The 22,832-nt window shown below is 33.7% G+C and overlaps 1 protein-coding gene across 2 annotated transcripts in view; it reads left to right on the forward strand.

Annotated features, from left to right (window-relative positions):
• CABCOCO1 (ciliary associated calcium binding coiled-coil 1) overlaps positions 1–22,832 on the forward strand; it is a 134,911-nt gene that overhangs the window by 14,815 nt on the left and 97,264 nt on the right. For both annotated transcript variants that reach the window (XM_027597035.2, XM_027597036.2), the window contains 3 exons: positions 3,314–3,483; positions 18,264–18,408; positions 22,719–22,791. In XM_027597035.2, coding sequence (XP_027452836.2) covers positions 3,314–3,483; positions 18,264–18,408; positions 22,719–22,791 — 388 coding nt within the window. The remainder of the gene's footprint in view (positions 1–3,313; positions 3,484–18,263; positions 18,409–22,718; positions 22,792–22,832) is intronic.

Below are 22,832 nucleotides of genomic sequence, written 5' to 3' on the forward strand. Positions count from 1 at the left end.
AAATATTCAAATTCTAAAAGTATTTTTAATCTTTAAGAGGTAATGTCTAGGATAAAGGAAATAATACAGAGGGTGATACAGAAGTTAACAGTATAGAAACAACCAGGTTCAACGTAGGTTGACCTTTTAGATTGTCTCATTAATAGAATTCACCTGAAGTAATCTCAGATCTTAAGATATCAATTTTGGATAAATGACAGTGTTATGTCAGGAGCCATTTCTTTGCAAAGTAATTTTCTTGAAGTTCTTCATATGATTTTTGTAACAGTAATCCTGAAATATTTGCAATCAATCATTCACTTCCCATTTAAAATAGCATTATTATAAATGGGGATTATATACTTTTCAAAATGACAGAAATATAATTTAGGTATCCTGTCACCAAGTGACAGAAGTATGCCAAAATCATGCAAATCATGCAAAGTTATATATATATTTATAGTCTACAAAGTTATAAACTTATTTAAATACATTATAGGAAATCAGCACATTTCCCTATGTTTTAAAATTAAAAATTGCATTTCATGAAAGCAGCCAACCAAATGAAACAATATAGTATCATTAAAACATATTTTTAGAGTACACTTCAAGTAAAGTTAAATGTCTGAGTACATTTCTCATGATCTCCTATTATCAATAATTCATGCTTTTAATGTAACCCCGATTTTTTACAGATACACCCAAATCCTTTTTGAAAAAAGGTTAAGGACTAAATTGAAAATAACTATTTAAACACAGAAATAACCCTGAGAGATCTTTTAATAACCTTTCATAACTGGGCCTCCATGAGCTGTTCAGCTCTTGCCTTAAGGCTTATTCCTGAATGTCATCATATTTAAAAAATAAGATGCACTCCAATTTCAAGAGCATGTAGGAATAATGTAATACCTTTACTGGAATTCTTGGTGAGACAAAATAGATAGTTACATCACCTATCACTATAGCACAACTTCCTAAATCCCTGTTAAGCATCTTTCTCTTTCCCTGTAGTCTCTAATGCCATCTCTCCTCTCCCATGTCCCATCTTCCCTTATCCCAGAGGAAAAACTTAAAGATTTGCCAGTAAAATGCATGGAAACTTTGCATTCAAATTGCAACAGCATCTTGCTCCAAATGCCTCCCTGCATAACCTCCTTTGGGGTGAAATATCTGAACAAAGAATAGAAGTGGTGAATATCCAGCCCTGCAATTCAAGTTGAAGGTTAAGATTCAAATGGTACTGAGGGAAGTGGTGGAGGGGGGATGGGGGAGAGCAAAGATAGAGGATGTCAAAGAAGTTTCACTAAAATACTCTTAGACAAATAGTTGGCTTCATTTACATATAATCAGACACTGAAAAAAATGAAAGAAAAGCAAAGAGCACATGCAAATATTTAAGTCAAGTATTTAATTTTTTAAAAGAACAGCATGGAGATGGCAGATGAAAAGTACAGTTAGAAGGAAGACTAACTATTGGGAACAGAATGTTCAGAGATAGATTAACTCCAGAGTTGATTGACTCAAGGCCTCAATAGTATCATCAAGAAATGATTATAATTTTAGAATTGATATTTCTTATAAGATGGCTGCCAGTAACAATCAAACCTACTTATTTACTCTTTTGTATTTTGATTCCACAGAAGAAAATAAGCCTTACCCTTAGTTAGGAATTAGAACAATTTAGTAGGGAGTGCTCACCATAGACCAGTAGTTACTATAGAGAATACCATATACTGAATGCCATTATATGGCATTATGGGAAGAGGGAGAGATTATCATAATTGTTTTAGAGGAATCAGAACTCACTTTCAGGGTTGAGGTCTACCTTGACACCACTGTAGATGAGATGGATGTTAGAGAGTTAAATACAACATCAGCTCTATTTTTTCCCAAACTTGTTTAATCCTGCTGTATTTATTATTCTGATTATAGAATCTATTTCAATATTATGAGTAATAAGGATTTCCTTTTTTTGAAAATGGCAGTATAAAGTTGTCACACACCCACACACAGTTCCTCAGAAACCACATATAAGCAACAAGGAAATACCAATAACTTCTTTGTCCAAACAAGGAGAATCCTGTATGCTCAAACCACAAAATAGAGGATGACTGCCAGAAGCATTATAGATCAAGCAGAAGTGGAGGAGAAAGAACAAGAAAGATACACATAGTTGAAGATCTTAGAGTGAGTTAAAAAATATAAATTATTCTCCTGGGTGAGAAGAAAACCCTGAAGTGCCATTTCAAGAACTCTTGTTTGCAACAGCAGGGCCAGGATGTACAGGCTTGGAACAGATAATTCCCATATTTACAAGAAATAGATTGTTTATGTGATGGTAATAAGAACCTATCCTACTTTATTTTTCTTCCCCCCACTAATTGAAAAAAAAAGAGTAAAAAACTAGAATAAATGACACAAACTTATTCTGTACAGAAAATAGTTTGTCACATGGCCAAGTCTGAGTACAAAACAAGGAATATGCATACAAAGCCATTTTAAGAAAAAAAAAGTAATTAAAGAATGGGGGGAAAATACAGGAAAGAAAATACAACCAAATGAATATAGCCATGAGCAGATACTGTCAAACATTTATCATGAATTAAAAAAAAAATTTATGAAGCAACCACAACAAGAGCATAAAACAGAGATATAAAAACTCAAGGAAGAGATAACAAGAAATAAAGGTGATAAAGCATGTAAAAAAACAAAGAGTAGAAAAGATCTTACAGAGGTGAGCTCTGTAAGCAACCCAAGGGAGAATTAACACTGCTGAAAACACTAAGGGACCTAGAAGACAGTATTGAGAAAAGTATATAAAATGAAAAGGAAATGATTTGAAAAAATTTTTGAAGGTTAATAGAAAATTATAGCTATAGACAAAATGCATAAAACAGACATAATTTGAATTTTTCAAAAAAGAAAACAACAAATATTTAACAATATAGTTCCAGAATGTCATCAGAAACAAACTTGATTATAAACGGAAAAAAGATACTAAAGGAAGGAAGAAGAGGAGGAAGGTGAGGAGGAGAATTACAAGAGTAGAGGAAGTGGAGGCAGAAGACCAACAAGAATGCTCATGATTGCTCTCTTCATTTCTTCTTCCTCTTCCCTCTGTTTCCTTTTGAATGTCATTTGGACTTAGGATTTTGATATAACTTCCCCCTTTCTGTTTCCTTTTGAATGTCATTTTAGACTTAGGATTTTGATATTTTTAGATGTAGGGAATTACAGAATTTTCATTCAAGAAAAATATCTGCATTTTCAAAATTTAGAAAAGGAACTGTTCACTAATCTGATTTTAATGTCTGGATTTTTCTTTTTATTACAGAAAACTGAAAAAGTTTTTGAATTTCAAAAACCTTCACACCTGTTTAAAGGAAGCCATTCTACTGGATTATTATGTATCTGGATTTTTGTGGGCTAGAGGAATGCAATTTTCTGTTATTCAGTATTCAAAATTTATGACTTTACTAGATATGTTACTTCATAATCTTAGAAGTAAGTACATTATTTTTCTTTTTTTTAAGAAAAGAAAATTTAGTCCACTGTTTAATGTTCTAAAGCAAAAGTTCCTAATTTTATTGTAATTCCTTCAGTGAAAATTATGGGATTTTTTTCTGGATAGAGCAAAGATATATAGTCCACACCTTCATTAAGTTGTAAAATCTCAAACAGTATTTAACAGGCTAAAGTTCTCTTAATTAACTTGCCAAAGATATGTTAGCTTCATTTAAAAATCTTATCAATGCCATCCATCCCCAAAATGTCACATAGTTCACATTTATTTAGGTATTTTTTCATTGTTTGAACTGTTTTCATTTCATCTTACCTACTAGTATTACTGGGATTACTCAGAAATGACTAATGAGAGGAGGTACTTTAGTCGATATCTAAGCCCCATTAAATAGACATTGCACACATACACTTAGATTTTGTGACTTTTTTTTCTTATATATAACATTGGAATGAGTTACTATAGGAAATTTGAAAATTCTTCCTTAGAGCACTTTTCATTGTGATAAATTTTGTTTCAGAATAAATACAATTGCTTCTTGGAAGAAAGAAATCTATCACTGATATATCGCCAGCTCTGTGTGCTAGGCACTGTTTTGTTCTAATCTTTAACATGCATTATTGAACCTCAGAGCAACTCCTGCATGGGAGGTATTATAACCACGGTCTCAGAGCTGAGAAAGGAGTCCAGAGGACAAGGTTGCAAGCTGGGAACCTACAGAACTAGAACCTGAATCTCAAAGTATATAATCAAAAGGCGAGAAGGGAAGGGGTTGAGGGGATTGGGTAACCGGGTGATGGGTATTAAGGAAGGCACGTGCTGTGGTGAACACTGGGTGTTATACACAACTAATGAATCGTTGAATACTACATCAAAAACTTATGATATACTATATGCTGGCTAACTGAACATAATAAAAAAAATAAAATTCCAACCCCCAAAATATTTTTTTTTAAATAATAATAATAAAGCTCCATTAAAAAAAAGCCCATGAGCACTATAAACCCAAGGGTATTTGTGTCTCAATTGAAAGATGTGGATAAAGAAGATGTGGCATATATATATATATATATATATATATATATATATATATATATATATATATATACACGCATACACAATGGGATATTATGCAGCCATCAAAAGAAATGAAATCTTGCATTTGCAATGACGTGGCTGGAACTAGAGGGTATTATGCTAAGCAAAATAAGTCAATCAGAGAAAGACGATTATCATATGATCTCACTGATATGTGGAATTTAAGAAACAAGGCAAAGGATCATAGGGGAAGAGAGGAAAAAAATGAAACAAGATGAAACCAGAGAGGGAGACAAACCATAAGAGACTCTTAATCTCAGAAAACAAACTGAGGGTTGCTGGAGTGGTGGGGGGCTGGGAGGGATGGGGTGGCTGGGTGATGGACATTGGGGAGGGTATGTGCTATGGTGAGCACTGTGAATTGTGTAAGACTGATGAATCATAGACCTGTACTCCTGAAACAAATAATACATTATATGTTAATAAAAATAAATTATTTTTAAAAATTAAAAAAAAGACATGCTTATGTCAGTGGAGAGCTTGCTCCTTCCTTCCTCCCTCTCTCTCCCTCCCTCCCTTCCTTCCTTCTTTCCTTTTTTTCCTTTCCTTACTTTTTTTAAACTTTTCTTTGCTTTTTGGTTGTTTGCTTGTTTTTACTTTCTTTTCTTCTTCTTTTAATGAGCAGGTAGAAGACCTTGCTCTCCCTAAAGAATTGACAACAGAATTGTCAAAATATGTGGGTGCCTATTTGTGGCCACAAAAAGCCTATTCTGTTCTGGTTGTCAGTTTCTAGCAGGAGAAATTTTAAGTGAACTAGCAAAACTAATAGAGAAGCCACTCATGCCTTATACACCCTTCCCACTCCTAGTCATCCTTACAAGGGCAGAATTGGTAGTTCTTGTATGTGAGGAGAAAAAAGCGTTATTTTCCTTCTCTGCAAGTGGCAGAATCTTATCTTTGCTTATATGTAAGTATGTAGTGCCATGTTAAATAACTGGGGGCGCCTGGGTGGCTCAGTAGGTTAAACATCTGCCTTCAGCTCAGGTCATGATCCCAGTCTCCTGGGATTGAGCCCTACGTTGGGCTCCCTGCTCAGTGGGGAGTCTGCTTATCTCTCTCCCTCCCCTTTGCTCATGCTCTCTCTCTCTCACTCTCTCTCTCAAATAAGTAAAATCTTTAAAAAACAAAAAGATAAATAACTGATAGAAGAAAAAATAATTAAACTTGATAATGAAACAAATTTGTTATGAAATTAACTGATCAGACAGACTTTGGTTGTTTTTTTTCCCCTAATGAACAAATGAACAAATATATTTCAACAACATTGCCAAAGTTACTTGGCAAGCAAGGAACCATGTAAATCTCAGCTTGCGTGGAAAATAATAATAAATAGATGCCAATAATGAGATTAAATGGATATTGAGATTATATGTTAAAGACTTTGAAACAGGTATTACAAAAGTGCTTAAATGAACAATTGTGAACATCCTTGAAATAAATGTTAAAATAAAAAGAATCATGAAAAAAAATGGAAGGTATAAAGAAGAAACAAATGGAAATTTTAGAATAAAATTATACAATAACCAAAATTAAAATCTCATTAGATAGAAATAATAGCAAAATGGAGAGGAGACAAAGGAAAAAAATCAGTGAACTTGAACATAGAGTGATAGCAATTATCCAATCTTGAACAATACAGAGAAAAAAAGATTGGCAAACAAATTAACAAAACCTCACTTTGGGGACTTGTGGGACAACCAAAGTTCTAATATACATATTGTTAGAGTCTCAGAAAGACAGGAGAAAGAGTATAGTGCTAAACAAACATTTGAAGAAATAATGGCTGAAAACTTCACAAATTTGGCAAAAGGCATAAATATATAAATTCAGGAGGCTGACTGGACTACAAAGAGACTAAACCAAAAGAAAAACACCATCAACCAACTGGGTCTAATTGACATTTACAGAACAGTCCACCCAAAACAGAAGAGGCACTGTTTTCAAGTGCACGTGGAATATTCATCAAGGTGGACCGTATTCTGGGTCATACAACAACCTTAAATTTAAAATAATTGAAATCATACAAATATATTCTCTGATCATAAAGGTATTGAACAAGAAATTAATAACAGAAATATATCAGGAAAATCTTCAAACACATATGAAATAACACAGTTCTAAATAGTATGTGGGTCATATATCTCAACAGATATTAGAAAAGATTTTTTTTAAAAGATTTTATTTATTTGACAGAGAGAGAGAGACAGCGAGAGAGGGAACACAAGCAGGGGCAGAGGGAGAGGGAGAAGCAGGCTTCCCGCAGAGCAGGAAGCCTAATGCGGGGCTCGATCCCAGGACCCTGGGACCATGACCTGAGCTGAAGACAGATGCTTAACCACTGAGCCACCCAGGCGCCGGTAGAAGATTTTTAGGTGAAAATAAACGTGAAAATTTATATGGTACAGCTGAATCAGTGATAACAGGGAGGTTTCTATCATTAAATACATAGAAAAAAATCTAAAATTAATAATCTAAACTTAAACCTTAGGAAGCCAGTTTTAAAAAAATAAGCAGAAATCAGGCAGAAAAGAAAGACATAATAAAGAACAGAAATCAATGAAAGTGGAAAAAAAAAAACAATAGACAAAATCAACGAAACCAAAATCTGGATATTTGAAAACATCAATACAATTGATAAACATGAAGCAAAACTTGACTGAGGAAAAAAAAGATACAAGGCACAGATTATCTTCATCAGGTATAAAAAATATCACTAGACACTCTGCAGACATTAACAGAATATTAGGAAAAAACTACTTATATACATAAATTAGAAAACAAAGAGGAAATGAACCAAATCCCCCAAAATCACAAACCAGCAAAACTTGTGCAAGATGAAATAGATAACATGATAGTCTTATAACTCTTTAAGTGATTGAATTACTCAACTTCTAGGAAACAATCTCCAGGTCTAGAGAAGAATAGCAACAACAGCAAAAGGAGGAGGAGGAGGAGGGAGAGAAACTACAGACCAATATACCTCATGAACATAAACTAAAAAATTTTTCAACACAGCATTATCAAAATGAATCAAGCAACATATAAAAAAATAGTACACATGACCAGTTAGGGCTTATCCCAGAAATTCAAAGCTGGTTCAATATTTGAAAATCTCATCAATGAAAATAATCTAAAGAAGAAAAGCCACATGATCATATAAATAGATGCAGAGAAAGCATTTGACTAAATATGACATCCATTCATTATTTTAGAAAAGAGTCAGAAAACTAAGAAAAGAAGTGATATTCCTCAATATCATAAAAGACATCTATGAAAAAACCTAAACCTATTGTTATACTGAGTGGTGAAAGACCAGATGGTTTCCCCATAAAATCAGGGTCAAGGCAAGAATGTCTACTCTTACCACTTCTACTCCTATTCAACACGACTGAAAGAAAGTCTTAGGAATAAGTGCAGTCGAGTAAAAAAAAAAATAAAGGGGAAGGAGGAAGTAAAACAGCCCCTGTTCTCAGATGAAAGCATTGTCTATATAAAAAATGAAACAGAATTTTAAAAAATCCTAGAACTAGTAAGTTAAGCAAGATTGCAAGAATAAGGTCAAAACACAGAAGTCAATTGTATTTCAATGTGCTAGCAATATACATTGTATTCCAAAATTTTAATAAATAGCATTATTTACAATAGCTCAAAAAATAAAGGAAATACTTAAGTATAAATGTAACAAAAATGTACAAGATCTGTATGCTAAAAACTACAAAATGATGACAAAAGAAATGAAAGAAAACCTAAATAAATGAAAAACATACTGTGTTGTTGGATTAGAAGTTTCCACATGGTAAAGATCTCAGTTCTTCCCAAATTGACCTGTAGATTTAACGCAATATCAATCTAAATTCTAGCAGGATTTTTTTTCTAGACATACTCAAGCTGATTTTTAAATTTATATGGAATGGCTAAGGAAATAGAATAGCTAAAACCACTTCAAAAAATAAGAATAAAGCTGCAAAAATCATACACCCAATTTTAAGACTTACTATGAAGTTATAAAGTCAATGTTGAATTAGTGAAGGGATAAAATATAGATCAATGGGGGTGCCTGGGTGGCTCAGATGGTTAAGCATCTGCCTTCGGCTCAGGTCATGATCCCAGGGTCCTGGGATCGAGTTCTGCATCGGGCTCCCTGCTCCGCGGGGACCCTGCTTCTCCCTCTGCCTCTCTCTCTCTGATCTTATGAATAAATAAATAAAATCTTTAAAAAAAAATAAACTATAGATCAATGGAACAGAAGACAGAATTCAGAAATATACTGATGCAAAAACGGTTATCTGATTTTTTTGATAAATACGCAAAAGGAATTCAACAGAACAGTGTAGTCTTTTCAACAAATGTTGGAACAACTTCTATCTATATTGAAAAAATATATAGCTCAGCCTAAACCTTTTATTTGATACAATTAGCTCTAATTAGATCATAGATATAAAGTTAGAATGTAAAACTATAAATTTTTTAGAAGAAAACTGGGAGAAAATCTTCATGACCTGGAGTTTTACAAGAAGTTCTTAGACATGACCCCCAAAACATGCTGCATATAGGGAAAAAATGATAAATTAAAGTTCATAAAATCATAAAACTTTTGTTTTATGAAAAGTCACTGTTAAAAGAATGAAGAGACAAGCTACAGACAGGGAAAAAAATATCTGTAAATCACATCTTTGACAAAAGACTTGTCTCTATAACATATAAAGAGCTCTCAAAACAATAAGAAAACAAACAATCCTGTTGAAAATAGGCAAAGCTATCAAAACCCATAACTTGTGTCAACCATGAGGAAAACATTAGACAAACCCAAATCGAGGAACATTGTACACACTCTCTGACTGGTGCCTCCCAAACTGACAAAGTTATCAAAAACAAGAAAAGATTGAGAAATGATCACTCTAGGGGAACTTAGGAGACAGGATTACTAAATATAACGTGGTATCCTAGATGGGATCCTTGAACAGAAAAAAAATATTAAGTAAAAATTGAGGAAATCTAATAATAATTTTAAAAATATATATTTATGTAGAAAAACAAAGGGATTTATTTTTTAAAGGTTTTATTTATTTATTTGACAGAGACAGCGAGAGAGGGAACACAAGCAGGAGGAGTGGGAGAGGGAGAAGCAGGCTTCCTGCGGAGCAGGGAGCCTGATGCGGGGCTCAATCCCAGGACCCTGGGATCATGACCTGAGCCGAAGGCAGACGCTTAACGACTGAGCCACCCAGGTGCCCCAAAACAAAGGGATTTAATGAAAGAAAAAATATATATGCTCTGACAAAAAAAAAAAAAAAAAACAGAATAAACTTTAAAAGGAAATGTACAAGTCCTATATGAAAAAAACTTCAAAGCACATTTAAAGGTCACAAGGAAGTTTTCAAAACTGGAGAAAAACCAACATTCTTGGAAACACTCCACATCCTAAAGATGCTAAATCTCTCTAAGTTAATGTATAATATTAGTATTGCAGTAAAAATACCAACAGTTTTGTTGTTGTTGTTGTTGTTGTTGATATTTTTGCCTAGAGGTGACTTACTGGCAAGGTGATTCTAACAAAAATATGGAAAATAAGCAAATACAAATTGTCTTTAAAAAGTGTAATAAGTTATAGCATATCTTGTTATTAGCAGTAGTAGTAGTGTTATAAAATCTCAAATATTTGAACACAGTGGTTAATGACTAAATAGACCAAAAGAACAGAATGGAAAGTTTAGAAATAGACCCAACCATTGGAATTCAGTATTTGATAAAATGACATCTCAAATCTATGATGAAAATATGTACTATTCAGTAAATAATATTGTGTCCATCTAGAAAAAATAAAATTGGATCCAACCCTCTTTCTGTCCATAAACCAGAATACATTCCAAGTTGATCATTTGTTTATTTAAATGTAAAATAATTGGAACTATAAAAATGTTGTAGGAAAACATGGATTAATTTCTTACAACCTTGGATGGGGAAGATCTTTATAACTATGCCTCAAAATTCCAAAGCCATAAAGACAAAGATAATTAAAGTTGGTATATAAAAGTCCAAAGTCTACAAAGAAAAAATACTAAAAGAAAAATCAAAAGAAGAATAAGTTACTGGGGAAATTATTGCATCTCAGACACCAGCAAACTATTAAGTTCTATAATATAAAAAGAGCATGCAGAAGCACGAAGAAAAAGACCAACAATGCAACAAAAGAGTAAGCCAAGGATATGACTAAATAAATACAAGAGATTCTTTTTTTTTTTAAGATTTCATTTATTTATTTGAGAGAGAGAGAGAGAACACGCACGAAGGGAGAGGGGCACAGGGAGAGGGAGAATGAATCTGAAGCAGACTCCCCACTGAGTGCAGAGCCTGACACAGGGCTCAATCTGAAACTGAGAGTCCTGAAACTGAGTCAGAAGCTTAACTGACTGAGCCACCCAGGTGCCCCATACAAGTGATTCTTAAATGAAAAGTTTAGCATTAAAGATAATAAGGAAAATGCTAATTAAAACTACACAGAAATGTCATTTGTTATATATCAAATTGACAAAACTGTAAAATTTTGGTAGCATTTTGTGCTCTCAAAGCTATAAGAAAATAGGTACTATCTGATATTTCTAATGTAAGTATATATTTAAAACCCCCTGTGAAGTTTAGGTTAGCAGCTATCTATCAAATTTACAAAGGTACTGTCCCCTTTGACCCAGCACTTCCATGTTTGGGAATTTATCCTATATATCCACTTACACACACATATATAAAGTTATCAGTTGCAGTAATGTTTGTAAAAGCAAAAAATTAGAAATATCACCTGGAGACATTAGCACGAACTCATGTTTAATTTAATGTAGATACAGATGTATAGTTCTATGTCAAGTTTACACACATATACTTCTTAGCTCTGTCCACAGAGAGGGCCTAGAAGCAATGACAGTATTAATGAGCATACCCAGGAACCAGGTCTTGGTTTATAATTTAGTTCTCAGATAGAAGGAACCAGGGCTCCTTAGAGGAATGGCTGATTGTAGACCTGGAGCAGGGAATACAGAAGATGAGCCTGGGGCATATTGTAGTGGCTAAGAGTAAGTGCTCAAAAAATCAAAATGATGGTGGTATGTCAATGGAATAGAGAAGCCAAATGAAAAGCTTCCAATGTCTAAAGTTGGAAAAATTTGAACAAAATAACATAGTATATTGAATTATAGTCCAAAGTATAAAATTAACATCCACAAATCCATACTGATACAAATTAATGATTTGTATAAATAATCAACTGGGTAAAATACAAATCTCCCATACAGAATTCTTAATAATTTATGTAAATAATTCACCCTTAAGAAGTTAAAGCACAATACTTCACCCCTTCAGTATGGACTACACAGTGACTTTCTTTCAAAGAGGACAGTATGGGAAGGGGGATAAACTGGAACTCTACAGTAAAGAACCCAAATAAATACTGTCTCAGGTGACTAAAGCTGGCAACATTAATGAAGAGCCATGTTGAATATCATATGCCCTTGATATAATGTGATAAGAATGGCACTGTGGTCTTCCTCCCCAAAATCATTAACCCCTGTCTAATCATGAGAAAAATATTAAACAAACCGAAATTGAAGGACTTACTACAAAATATCCAACCCGTACCTCTCAAAACTGTTGAGGCTTTCAAAACTAGGGCAAGTCTGAGAAGCCGTGAATCTAAGGAGACATGATGACTGAATGTAACGTGGTATCCTGGATGGGATCTTGGGACAGAAAAAAAGACTTCAATAAAAAACTAAAACCTAAAAAAATCCAAAGAAAGTATGAACTTAGACAATAATAAAGTATCAATATTTGTTCATTAGTTGTGCCAAATGTACCACAGCAATGTTAGCAATATGGGAAACTGGGTTATATGGGAACTCTCTGTGATATTTCTGAAAATTTTCTGTCAAGCTAAAACTACTCTGACATTAAAAGTTTATCAACAGGGATTAACTCATCCCTAACATGGAATACTATGCAGCTGTAAAAAGAAAAGAGTGAGGACATTTTCTGCGTGTTGTATGGGGAATTGTATATTGTTATTGAGGTAAAGCAAGGTGTAGAATTGTGTGATTTTGTTTATGAAAGACAAACATGAGAATTTATGTTTTTGTTATATATACAAAGAAATACAGGGTGCCTGGGTGGCTCAGAATTTATGTTTTTGTTATATATACAAAGAAATACAGGGCACCTGGGTGGCTCAGTCATTAAGCATCTGCCTTCGACTCAGGTCATGATGTCAGGGTCCTGGGATCGAGCCCCGCATCAGGCTCCCTGCTCAGCGGGGAGCCTGCTTCTCCCTCTCCCACTCCCCCTGCTTGTGTTCCCTCTCTCACTGTGTCTCTCTCTGTCAAATAAATAAATAAAATCTTTAAAAAAAGAAATACTAGGAAAACACAGGAAAAAAACTAATAAAAACTTTCCATAGGTATCTAAAATATATAAAGAACTCCTACTACTCAATAGAACAAAAATAAATAACCCAATATAAAAATAGGCAAAAGACTTGAATAGATATTTCTCCAAAGAAGATATTCAAAAGGCTAATAGGTTCATGAAAAGATCACTAGTCATTAAGGAAATGCAAATTCAAACTACAGTGAAATCTCACCCCATGCCTGTTAGAATGGCCATCAACAAAAACAAGAGATAACGAATGCTGGCACGGATGTGAACAAAAGGGAACCCTTGTGCACTGTTGGTGGGATTGTAAACTGGTACAAACACCATGGAAAACAATATGAAGTTTCCTCAAAAAACAAAAATAGAACAATGATATGATCTGGCAATCCCACTTCTGGGAGTATATCCAAAGGGAACTACAACACTAACTCAAAAAGATATCTGTACCCCCACGTTGGCATTATTTATAATAGCCAAGATATGGAAACAACCTAAGTGTCTATTGATGAATGAGTGAATAAAGAAGTTGTGGTGTTTATATAACAATGGAATATTATTCATCCATAAAAACCAAAGAAATCCTACCATTTGTGACAACATGGATGGAACTTGAAGGCATTATGCTAAATGAAATAAGTCAGGGAGAGAAAGACAAATACTGTACAATCATACTTACATGTGGAATTTAAAACAAAAAACAAAGAAACAAAACACCAAACCTATAGAAAAGGAGATCAGACTTGTGGTTATCAGAGGTGGAAGGTGGTCAAGTTACAGACTTCCAGTTACAAGATAAGTACTAGGGATGTAATGAACATGATGACTACAGTTAACACCACTGTGTGACATATAGGAAGGTTGTTAAAAGAGTAAATCCTGAGTTCTTATCACAAGGAAAACATTTTTTTCTTTATCTTCTTTCCTTTCTTTTCTTTTTATTGTATCTATATGAGATGGACGTTAGCTAGACCCATTGCAGCAATCATTTCACAATAAATCATGCTGTGTGCCTTAAACTTACACAATGACATATGTCAATTATTTCTCAATAACACTGGGGAAAAATTTTCTGTAGGGAAGGGTGTGGGAACTAGGCATGTGTGTAACAAAGGTTGAGGAAGTCTTTTCACAATATATCTTCACATATGGTTTTTGAACCATGTGAATATATCACCTATGCAAAAATTAAATTGTAAAAAAGAAAATATGACATGAACAGTCCTATGCTTTGCAACCTTTTAGCTGAGTGTTCACAAACTAGAAACAGAATAAAGAGAAGTAAAACATTTTCATGAATCTCACATTCCAAATTTGACAAGATATTTCCATTTTAAATTGTTTCCATAACTTACAACTGACTTGAAAATATTTCTTTTGTGTTAAATTTTATATTGTTGATATCAGTTAAAAAATGAATTTTAAAAACTTGAGCGGGATCCATCCAGCTACTCATAAACTAGGAGAGAGTGAAAGTACATATGTAAAACCTAACCAGAAAAAAAAGCCAGGGATCTAGTTTCTCCTTTTGGCAGGGAAAAAAAAAAAAAATCCCCCTAAACCTTTAAACCTAACAAGGTTATAACTATCATCAGGAAAGAATATAATTTTAGCCAAGCATGCCAGAGAAGGAGGTAAAGTCTGTTTACACTTAAACTAAGAGGTGGTAGTGGCCTGAGCCCACAGTGAACATTCCCATCCAGCAACATTTGAATAGAAAAAGCACTGAAGAACGTAGCTGGGGCTGTTAGCTGTAGCGTGGTTGCCCATTAATAAAATTCTAGTGAGGGAACTGCATTTTCTACTGATTCAGTTTCTGATCTGTTCCTTGTCTCAAACTTGTGCTACAAGGCATACTGCAGACAACCCACCTGGAATCAGAGTGGATCAAACTAAAAGATTATGCAACATGGAAAATATACATTTTGGGGAGCCTGCGTGGCACGGTCGGTGGGCAACTGACTCTTGGTTTCCACTTAGGTCCTGATCTCAGTATCCTGAGATCAAGCCCCAGGTCGGGCTCTGCGCTCAGCATGGAGTCTGCTTGAAGATTCTCTCGCTGTCTCCCTCTGCTCCTCCCACTCCTGTTCTCTCTCTCTCTCAAATAAATAAATAAATCTTTAAACAAACAAACAAAAAACAGTATCGATCTTGGGGTCTAGTTTTTCCAGAGCCTGACCGAGGACAAGCTGTCAAGTATTAGACGGGTGTTTGACCTCTGTCCAGGTCCATGGGCCTAGTTTTATTCCCCTGTACATAACATGACTATTAGCAAATAACCATAGAATACCTTTTAGTTCTATGAAATTGACTGTTTTCCCCTAAATAGGAATGATAATAATAGGTAACATTTTGGTAGGATCGACTTGTGCCAGTCACAGTGCATTTGCTTTCCAAATTCTGTCTTGTTTAATTCACACACAACCTTGAAATAGTTCTATTATTCTCCCCATTTTAAAAATGAGAAAAATAAATGAGATTTAGAAAGATTAAATAACTTTTTAAAGTCACAAGCATCAGCCCCAGTGAGTGAGAACTCACCCTCCCTACTACTATATCAAATGTTGCCAGATTTAGGCTGATTCTAGAAAGCACTACACATACATAATATACTAGTGTACATATCATTTCAGTTTCCCAAATATTTGGCATGCATGTCTTATTTAATCCTCACAACAGCACTATAATTTTGAAAATTGATCTTATTCTCATTTATAGATATAGAAAATGAAACTCAGATCACTTAGCTAGTCAGTAGCAATTATAAGGTACTATCTTAAGTCTTCCAACTAATTATGTCTAGCATGTTCTTTCATTACCCTAAATTTTCAAAGATAAATTTTATTTCTAACAGCCCTTACTATTTAAATGGTTTAATCTTTCATATTTTAATCACATCACTAAATGTGATTTTTAAAAGAGCAAATACTTCAGTTAGATAAGTGAAATGATAACTTTCTTATTTTTAAAGCTGTTATCTGTAGAAAGACATGAGAATAGAAAAACAGTTTTAAAGTGTCAATTATATTTCAACATAAGGAAATAGTCATATAAATGTATTTTTGTACTTGGTAAGTGTAATTACATCTAGAATTATAATCAATTATCTAAGAATTTCTTTTTTCTCTGCATCTCTAATTAATACCATTTTAGTAATAAAATGATTCAGATTTTTAATCCATTCATTTTTTAATTTTATTATGTTATGTTAATCACCATACATTACATCATTAGTTTTTGATGTAGTGTTCCATGATTCATTGTTTGCATATAACACCCAGTGCTCTATTCAATATGTGCCCTCCTTAATACCCATCACCAGGTTAACTCAACCTCCCACCCACCTCCCCTCTAGAACCCTCAGGTTGTTTTTCAAGGTCCATCATCTCTCATGGTTCGTCTCCCCCTTCGATTCCCCCCCCTTCATTTTTCCCTTCCTACTATCTTCTTTTTTTTTTTTAACATATAATGTATTATTTATTTCAGAGGTACAGGTCTGTGATTCAACAGTCTTACACAATTCACAGCGCTCGCCATAGCACATACCCTCTCCAATGTCCATCACCCAGCCACCCCATCCCTCCCACCCCATTTGATTTTGAATTGCTTTTATCCAACAGATATTTCATTTCTGAAATTATCCCAAGAATGTTTCAAAAGAAGTTTATTATAGGAAAAGAAATATACAATAATAATTGAGCTCCCCTTAGAATGATATAGGAAAGCCCAGTTATCCAGCAATAATTCATGTATCTGACATATATAAAAGACGATCTGGAGGGAAGCTATGAAAAAGGGACCAATTGCCCCCCATTAAACCAGTTTTTAATTGTTACATAGTTTGCTTCATTCTAATTCCTACAGATAGAAAAGAATCTAGAAGAAACAAATTGCAAATTAGTGCTTATAGTGTCTTCCTAAAATTTTTAATTGCTTTACTGTCATTTTATCAGTAATCTGGGGTCATAACACATCCCAGAGTGAAAGAGTAGCTGTGTAACTGGAAGCTCTGTCCAACAATCAGCTTATGTTCTCATAAATCCTGTGCATTACCCCCTCTTGCTGCCCTGAAAAATTCGCTCCATTAGCAAGAAGTGGAAAGTTTACTGATGGTTTCCTGGGAGAGATAGAGGTTTGATTGGGACTGACTGGGCAGGTGGGGCTCACATAGAACAGCACAGTGCTCCCCAGAGCCTTCCTCCAGGCCCCAAGCTGACACCTCCTCCAAGAAGCCGGTGCAACTTCATCTTTGCTAGAGACTTTTAGCTCTCCACCTCCAGACTCTTCAGTTTTACCTCTACACTCGTCACCTGTCAGTGTGCGTGCGTGTGTGTGTGTGTGTGTGTGTGATGTAATATTTTGCCTGACACAAGTAAAAATGAGCATAATTAAATAGAAAAAGAAGATGGAAGTTCCTGTTTGTATTATAGATGCTATAAATGTTAAGTCTAAGGCTCTTGACATTTATCTACTTTTTTTTCAACTGGACATATGCCATGCAAGATACTTTTGCTTTTTTGTTTGTTTTTAGTTGCAAGAAAAGAGACCACAATCATTGACTTGTTTATTTTTGGTAATGGTGGCAAAGTGGTGTCAGCGTCACTCGGCGCTGTCATCTGGCTCTCATCACCACCACCACGCATACATTTGAGAAACAGCTTACATAAGTTATAAGTCTGTAGCTTGGAAAAGAAAAAAATATCTTGATGTTTTACATAAAAATACATATTTCTGGCATCTATTGAAAATCTTCAGTCCCAAATTCCCACATGTTAACAATCAGCCAAAGCCAAGTGTTGGTTGACTGTGTTCTTTTACATTTTCAGTTCTGAGTTCAACTCTCCTGTCTACAGTAACTGAATCTACCATGTAGGTCTTCCTCACCAGCTAATCCAAACAACTTTTGTGTCATTTCCATATATGCTCTTGTTCTAAGATCATTAAAAATTATATTTTCCATTTTAAAGTAATTTTTAGGTAGATTTTAAATTATCTTTGCATCTTAAAATGGAAACAAAATCTTTAGACAATTGTGTAGCATTACAGTAATTTACAATTGTTGGGTGTGTCAGCTGCTATTCTTTTACACAAAATGTAATTATTAACTTATTAAAAACATTGCTATTACCATTGTCCTCACAAATATTGAAAAAGTAAATATTTGCACATTAAGGACATCTTGGATTGTCCTTATGTTTGATAGATCCAACATCTATCAAAATAATGCTTAAGACTTCTCTGGATCTTATTTTAGCACTGCATATGTCCTTGGAAGACAGCATAAAATGGCTTGGAGAAGTTATGGCTGAAATAGGACCATCCCATTCACAGAAAAATGAGGAATGGAATGTCTTTAATATAAAACAAGCCAATGCTGTCATCGATTACTTAAAAATCAGGTATGGATTTTTTTTCAGTAGCATTTATGTTTTCATTTCATTATCTTTTACAAAATGTCTATTAAATAGAAATGAATTCAAATTTTAGACATTTACAGAATTTATGCTGTAATTAACTCAGCCAATGAGATAATATTAAAATTTTTCATCCAATAAATAAAATTCAGGACATTGAGTTTTTGGCTAACCTTCCAGTCTTAAAAAAAGGTTTGTGTTTAATAAGTACAATTTCACCTAGAATTATAATAAATTATCCAAAAATTTCTTTTTTCTCTGAATCTGTAATTAATATCATTTTATTAACAACATTATTCTTTCAGATTAATCAGACTTGATTACAATAGACTATATATTTTAGTAGTTGGCCTTGAAATCAAAATTTTACATTTTAGAATAACATTCATTTCCATTTAAAGATTTATTTTAAATGTTTTGTATTAGAAATTAAAGAGATTTATGTGCAAGCTTCCTCAAGTCTATTCTGTGCCCTGAAATATTTTGTAGTATTGATCAATTAAACTCATTAAGTTTTTCTTTATGCTTAGAAAATGATGGTGAATGGAGGGAAAGTATTTTTATTACAGTGATTCTTCATGGGTGAACTAAGAAATCTGTCTTTTTATATAATCCGTCACAAGGTCTGCATTAGGGCATGCATCTCTCCCAAGGGACATTTTTAGAATTAGCAAATATTTAAACAAGAGTTGGTAAAAATATTTTTTTGCCTAACTAAAAGCTTCTGGAGAATACCTTTTTTTCCTCCATTACTATATACTGCAGTGTTTTCCAATTTTAAGTTTTAAAATTCCAAAATAAAGGGTGCTGCATGATGTCCTAGACATTCTCATGATTTGCTTGGCAAGGATCCTGGCTGTAGTCTGGAAGCTTTTTAAATATTAACATGTTTAATTTGATAATGCTTATATACTGGTTTCTGGCATGAATTAATAATAGTATATGATATAATATGTTTTTATATGATAGCACTTGATATAATTTGATTTCATAATATAAAACATATACCTCCTAATGAGTGTCTCTCACTAAAAGCTACAGTACTCTTCATATCAACTAGAATGAAGCAAGGTCCTTGTGTGGGAGGAAGGAAGGGAGTGGAAATCCAGAATTGGAGAAACCATTCCCCAAGGTCTTTCTGCCCATCAGAATCACTGGGTGAGAGGAATTCTCTGCACATTTGTATAGCATCCTTCTTTCCCTCCTTTATCTATTTGAGACCACCAGGTCTCTCTTTGAAGAACACATTACATCTGAGCTCTAAGCCCTGGAGGTTTATAATGGGCACCAGGACTGATAGTTAACCATAACAGCTAAACCCATGCAGGCACCCTAATCACACCTTCTAGGTGGTGAAAGATGGCACTTTTCTCCTTTGTCTTGTCTCTCTGGACAAACACTTATCAGTGAATTTCTTGACATTTCATTTCAGAAATCCCTTCAGAGGAAGGGATGTCAGTGTTAGTCACCATTAAACGTTTACCTGGGTAACTTTACTTACCAAAAATTTCTAGTTTCATTTCTAAAAACAACAACAAAAAAGTAATATTTGAAAGATTACTAATCTCCCATGTAAAGTAAATAAGAACTATTTTTGATGCATTAAATCTTCATACTGTGATTTCAAAGATATTGTACATTTTAAATGCATCTGTTACAGAAAATAAAATATCAGCTAGTATGATATCTAGAATTGATACTGAAATTGTGTAAAGAAAAATGTCCTTTTCTACAATTCCTATTTAGAATGACTCATAAGTCCACAAATATAAATTTAATGGCAATTAAATCATAATATTTTTCATTTTAATGACTACAAAGAAGTTTTATAAATATGAAGCTAACTCAATTATTGAAAGTATAAGCATGTTTCAATTTAATCTGATATTAAATTTACTCAACCAGTGAAAGCCCTCATCAATTTAGGGAGAGTAGTTTTTAGAATATGACCTATAGCACATGAAACTTAACTGGCAATAAAATTAAAATTTTATTTGATACTGTTCATAGAATCTAAATTGTATATTCCATCATGTGTCTGTGATTTAAAAAAAACTAATATCAAAATTCCTCTCTAACATTGCTGTAAGTACTGACCAATCTACTCATGCAATGTATACATTGATATATTTTATGTTGTATATACAAATATAAACGCTACTGCAGCTTTTCAATATAAGACATCATTTAGATATATCTGGTCCACATACGTTTCTGTCATTGTGTATTCTACCTCTTCCTTGGGAATTAGGTGAAGGTAATGTGCACAGGTATTTACTCAATATAAGAAAATCAAAACTGTCCCTCTTTGCACAACAGGGTATCTTACTTCCTGGAATGGAGCCCAGATGTCTTGACCCATTTTATTTCTCCCTTTGATTTAGAACTAAGACAAGTTGTTTGACAAAATAGTCTAGAGGCTTGAGTCAGCTGGAAGTCTTCCTAGCAAAGGAGAAAGAGGAAATGTATTCCCATACAGAAGTGTCACTTTGTTCCCATAGGAAGTCATCTAATAGTTCTTTGGTAAAGTTAGAGAACCTCAACCAATATGGGGACCAGAGTGAGGCAATGGAGGCAAATTGACTTGGCCCTGAAAAGTGCTTCCTCCTTAGGTGTCCCCCTCCCCTCATCTGTTTTACCCTAGTCCTGGCCTTGGCCGAACTTGCATCTTTGACCATTGCATCCAAGTCATGAATTTTATTTTCATTGTAAGAAGGGAATTTCCCTTTTGGCATGAGACAGTCTAATTCCTATATGTAACGAGGAGAATAAGGCTGAAAGATTATAAAATTGCAGGAAGGAAGATTTATGAATTAACTTCTTTGTGTAACATGAGATGGAAGGAAAATTTTACACGAATTCACTGAGAGGAAGCCAAGTTATTTCCAAATACTCTACAGTCTTTAATTTTTCTACTCAAAATCAGTTATTGCCAGTGTAATATTTTTAACCTTAAAGCTTTCTCTAGGTAAGCGGTGTAAGGGAAGGAGAACTTGAATTTCTTTTGCTTCATTGAATCATCAAACTTCACTAATTTTGATGTATTTTCTAGCCAATAAATCAAAGTAATGTCAAAAGCTAAGTTAGTTTTCTGAGAGTTGATGAGTAATTTGAATACATGAGGTTTTTCTTTTCAAAAACAAACAAACAAAAAAAACAAAAAACATGACTGAGTCTGCATACCCATCATTTTTTAATGGATTGTGTTAGTAGTGAAATCAACTGCTGATATACCTCAGAGAGACCCATCTGCCTGAGGATTTCTTCACTGATTTCAAATGAATTGAAACTTTGATGCATTACAGCATTCCAGAGAAGCCATTATTATACATGCTCTGTAGCTACATTTTGCAAATGTTAATTTCTCAGTTATATTAAAATCAATTTTCTTAAATAGCAAAAGGCACCAGAGTGAAAGAGAAACCACTAAGACAATTTTTTTTGTTCTTGGGCATTTTGCTGTATTATGAGTCTATTAATTTTCCCAACCAGCAGGAAGAGAATTAGAAAAATTCAAGTATTATCACAAACAGGATATTAGAAATCAGCCCTTCAGTAAATTTTTAACTCTCAATAATACATTGCTGAGATCTTTAAACTTACTAGAAAAACTTGTTTTAAGACTCCTATCCTATAGCTCATCACAGTTTTTATACACTGACCACCTAGTCTTTGGGTGAAAACTGAAGAAATTATCTTTCTTAAATTAATTCCTCTCTTTAACATGTGATCAAATGTTCTACAAGAAAACCAGACAACTTCTAAATGGATTTCAGTTCATGTTGCATCATTTTCAGGTGTTATCAGAGATTAATTTAATCTTGAAACAGTTTGAGAACATGAGAAGTAATTGATAATGGAAGTAGATTATAGAATTCGGTGCCATTCATTCCAGGGGAAATTGACCCCAGTTTGAAGCAAAACATGAAAAATAATGTGAAATTTGGTGTTATTTAGGGGCAGTGCATTACACCCACTTTATTGTCAACCAAAACAAGTCAAGATGCAATCTAATTGCTCCCTTACCCCAAACCTATCCACTCATCACAGATTAATTTACCGATCTTATATTAGGTACTGTGTTATACTGTCAATGTCTCAAAAAAGTAAATCATTAGTTTCTCACCATTTCTGGACAATTCATTTGGAATAAAAGATGTAGCTAACTCTATATTAGTGTTTAATGTCTTTCGCTTGGTCACTATGAACAACTTTCCTTTAATAAATACTCTTACATATTTATTTTCTTTCCTAAAATAAACTTATCAGAGTTGCACATTTATTTTGTATTTCAGCTTATTTCAACACTACAAGCTATATGAGTTTCTATTCTACTCTACCAGAGAAGAAATTGTGATAGGAACGGAGGTAAGTAATTTATCTAGATGGAACCAATTAAGCTGAATCAC

The sequence above is a fragment of the Zalophus californianus genome, chromosome 15 (genome assembly GCF_009762305.2).
Source record: "Zalophus californianus isolate mZalCal1 chromosome 15, mZalCal1.pri.v2, whole genome shotgun sequence".
Classification (NCBI taxonomy): Eukaryota; Metazoa; Chordata; class Mammalia; order Carnivora; family Otariidae; genus Zalophus; species Zalophus californianus.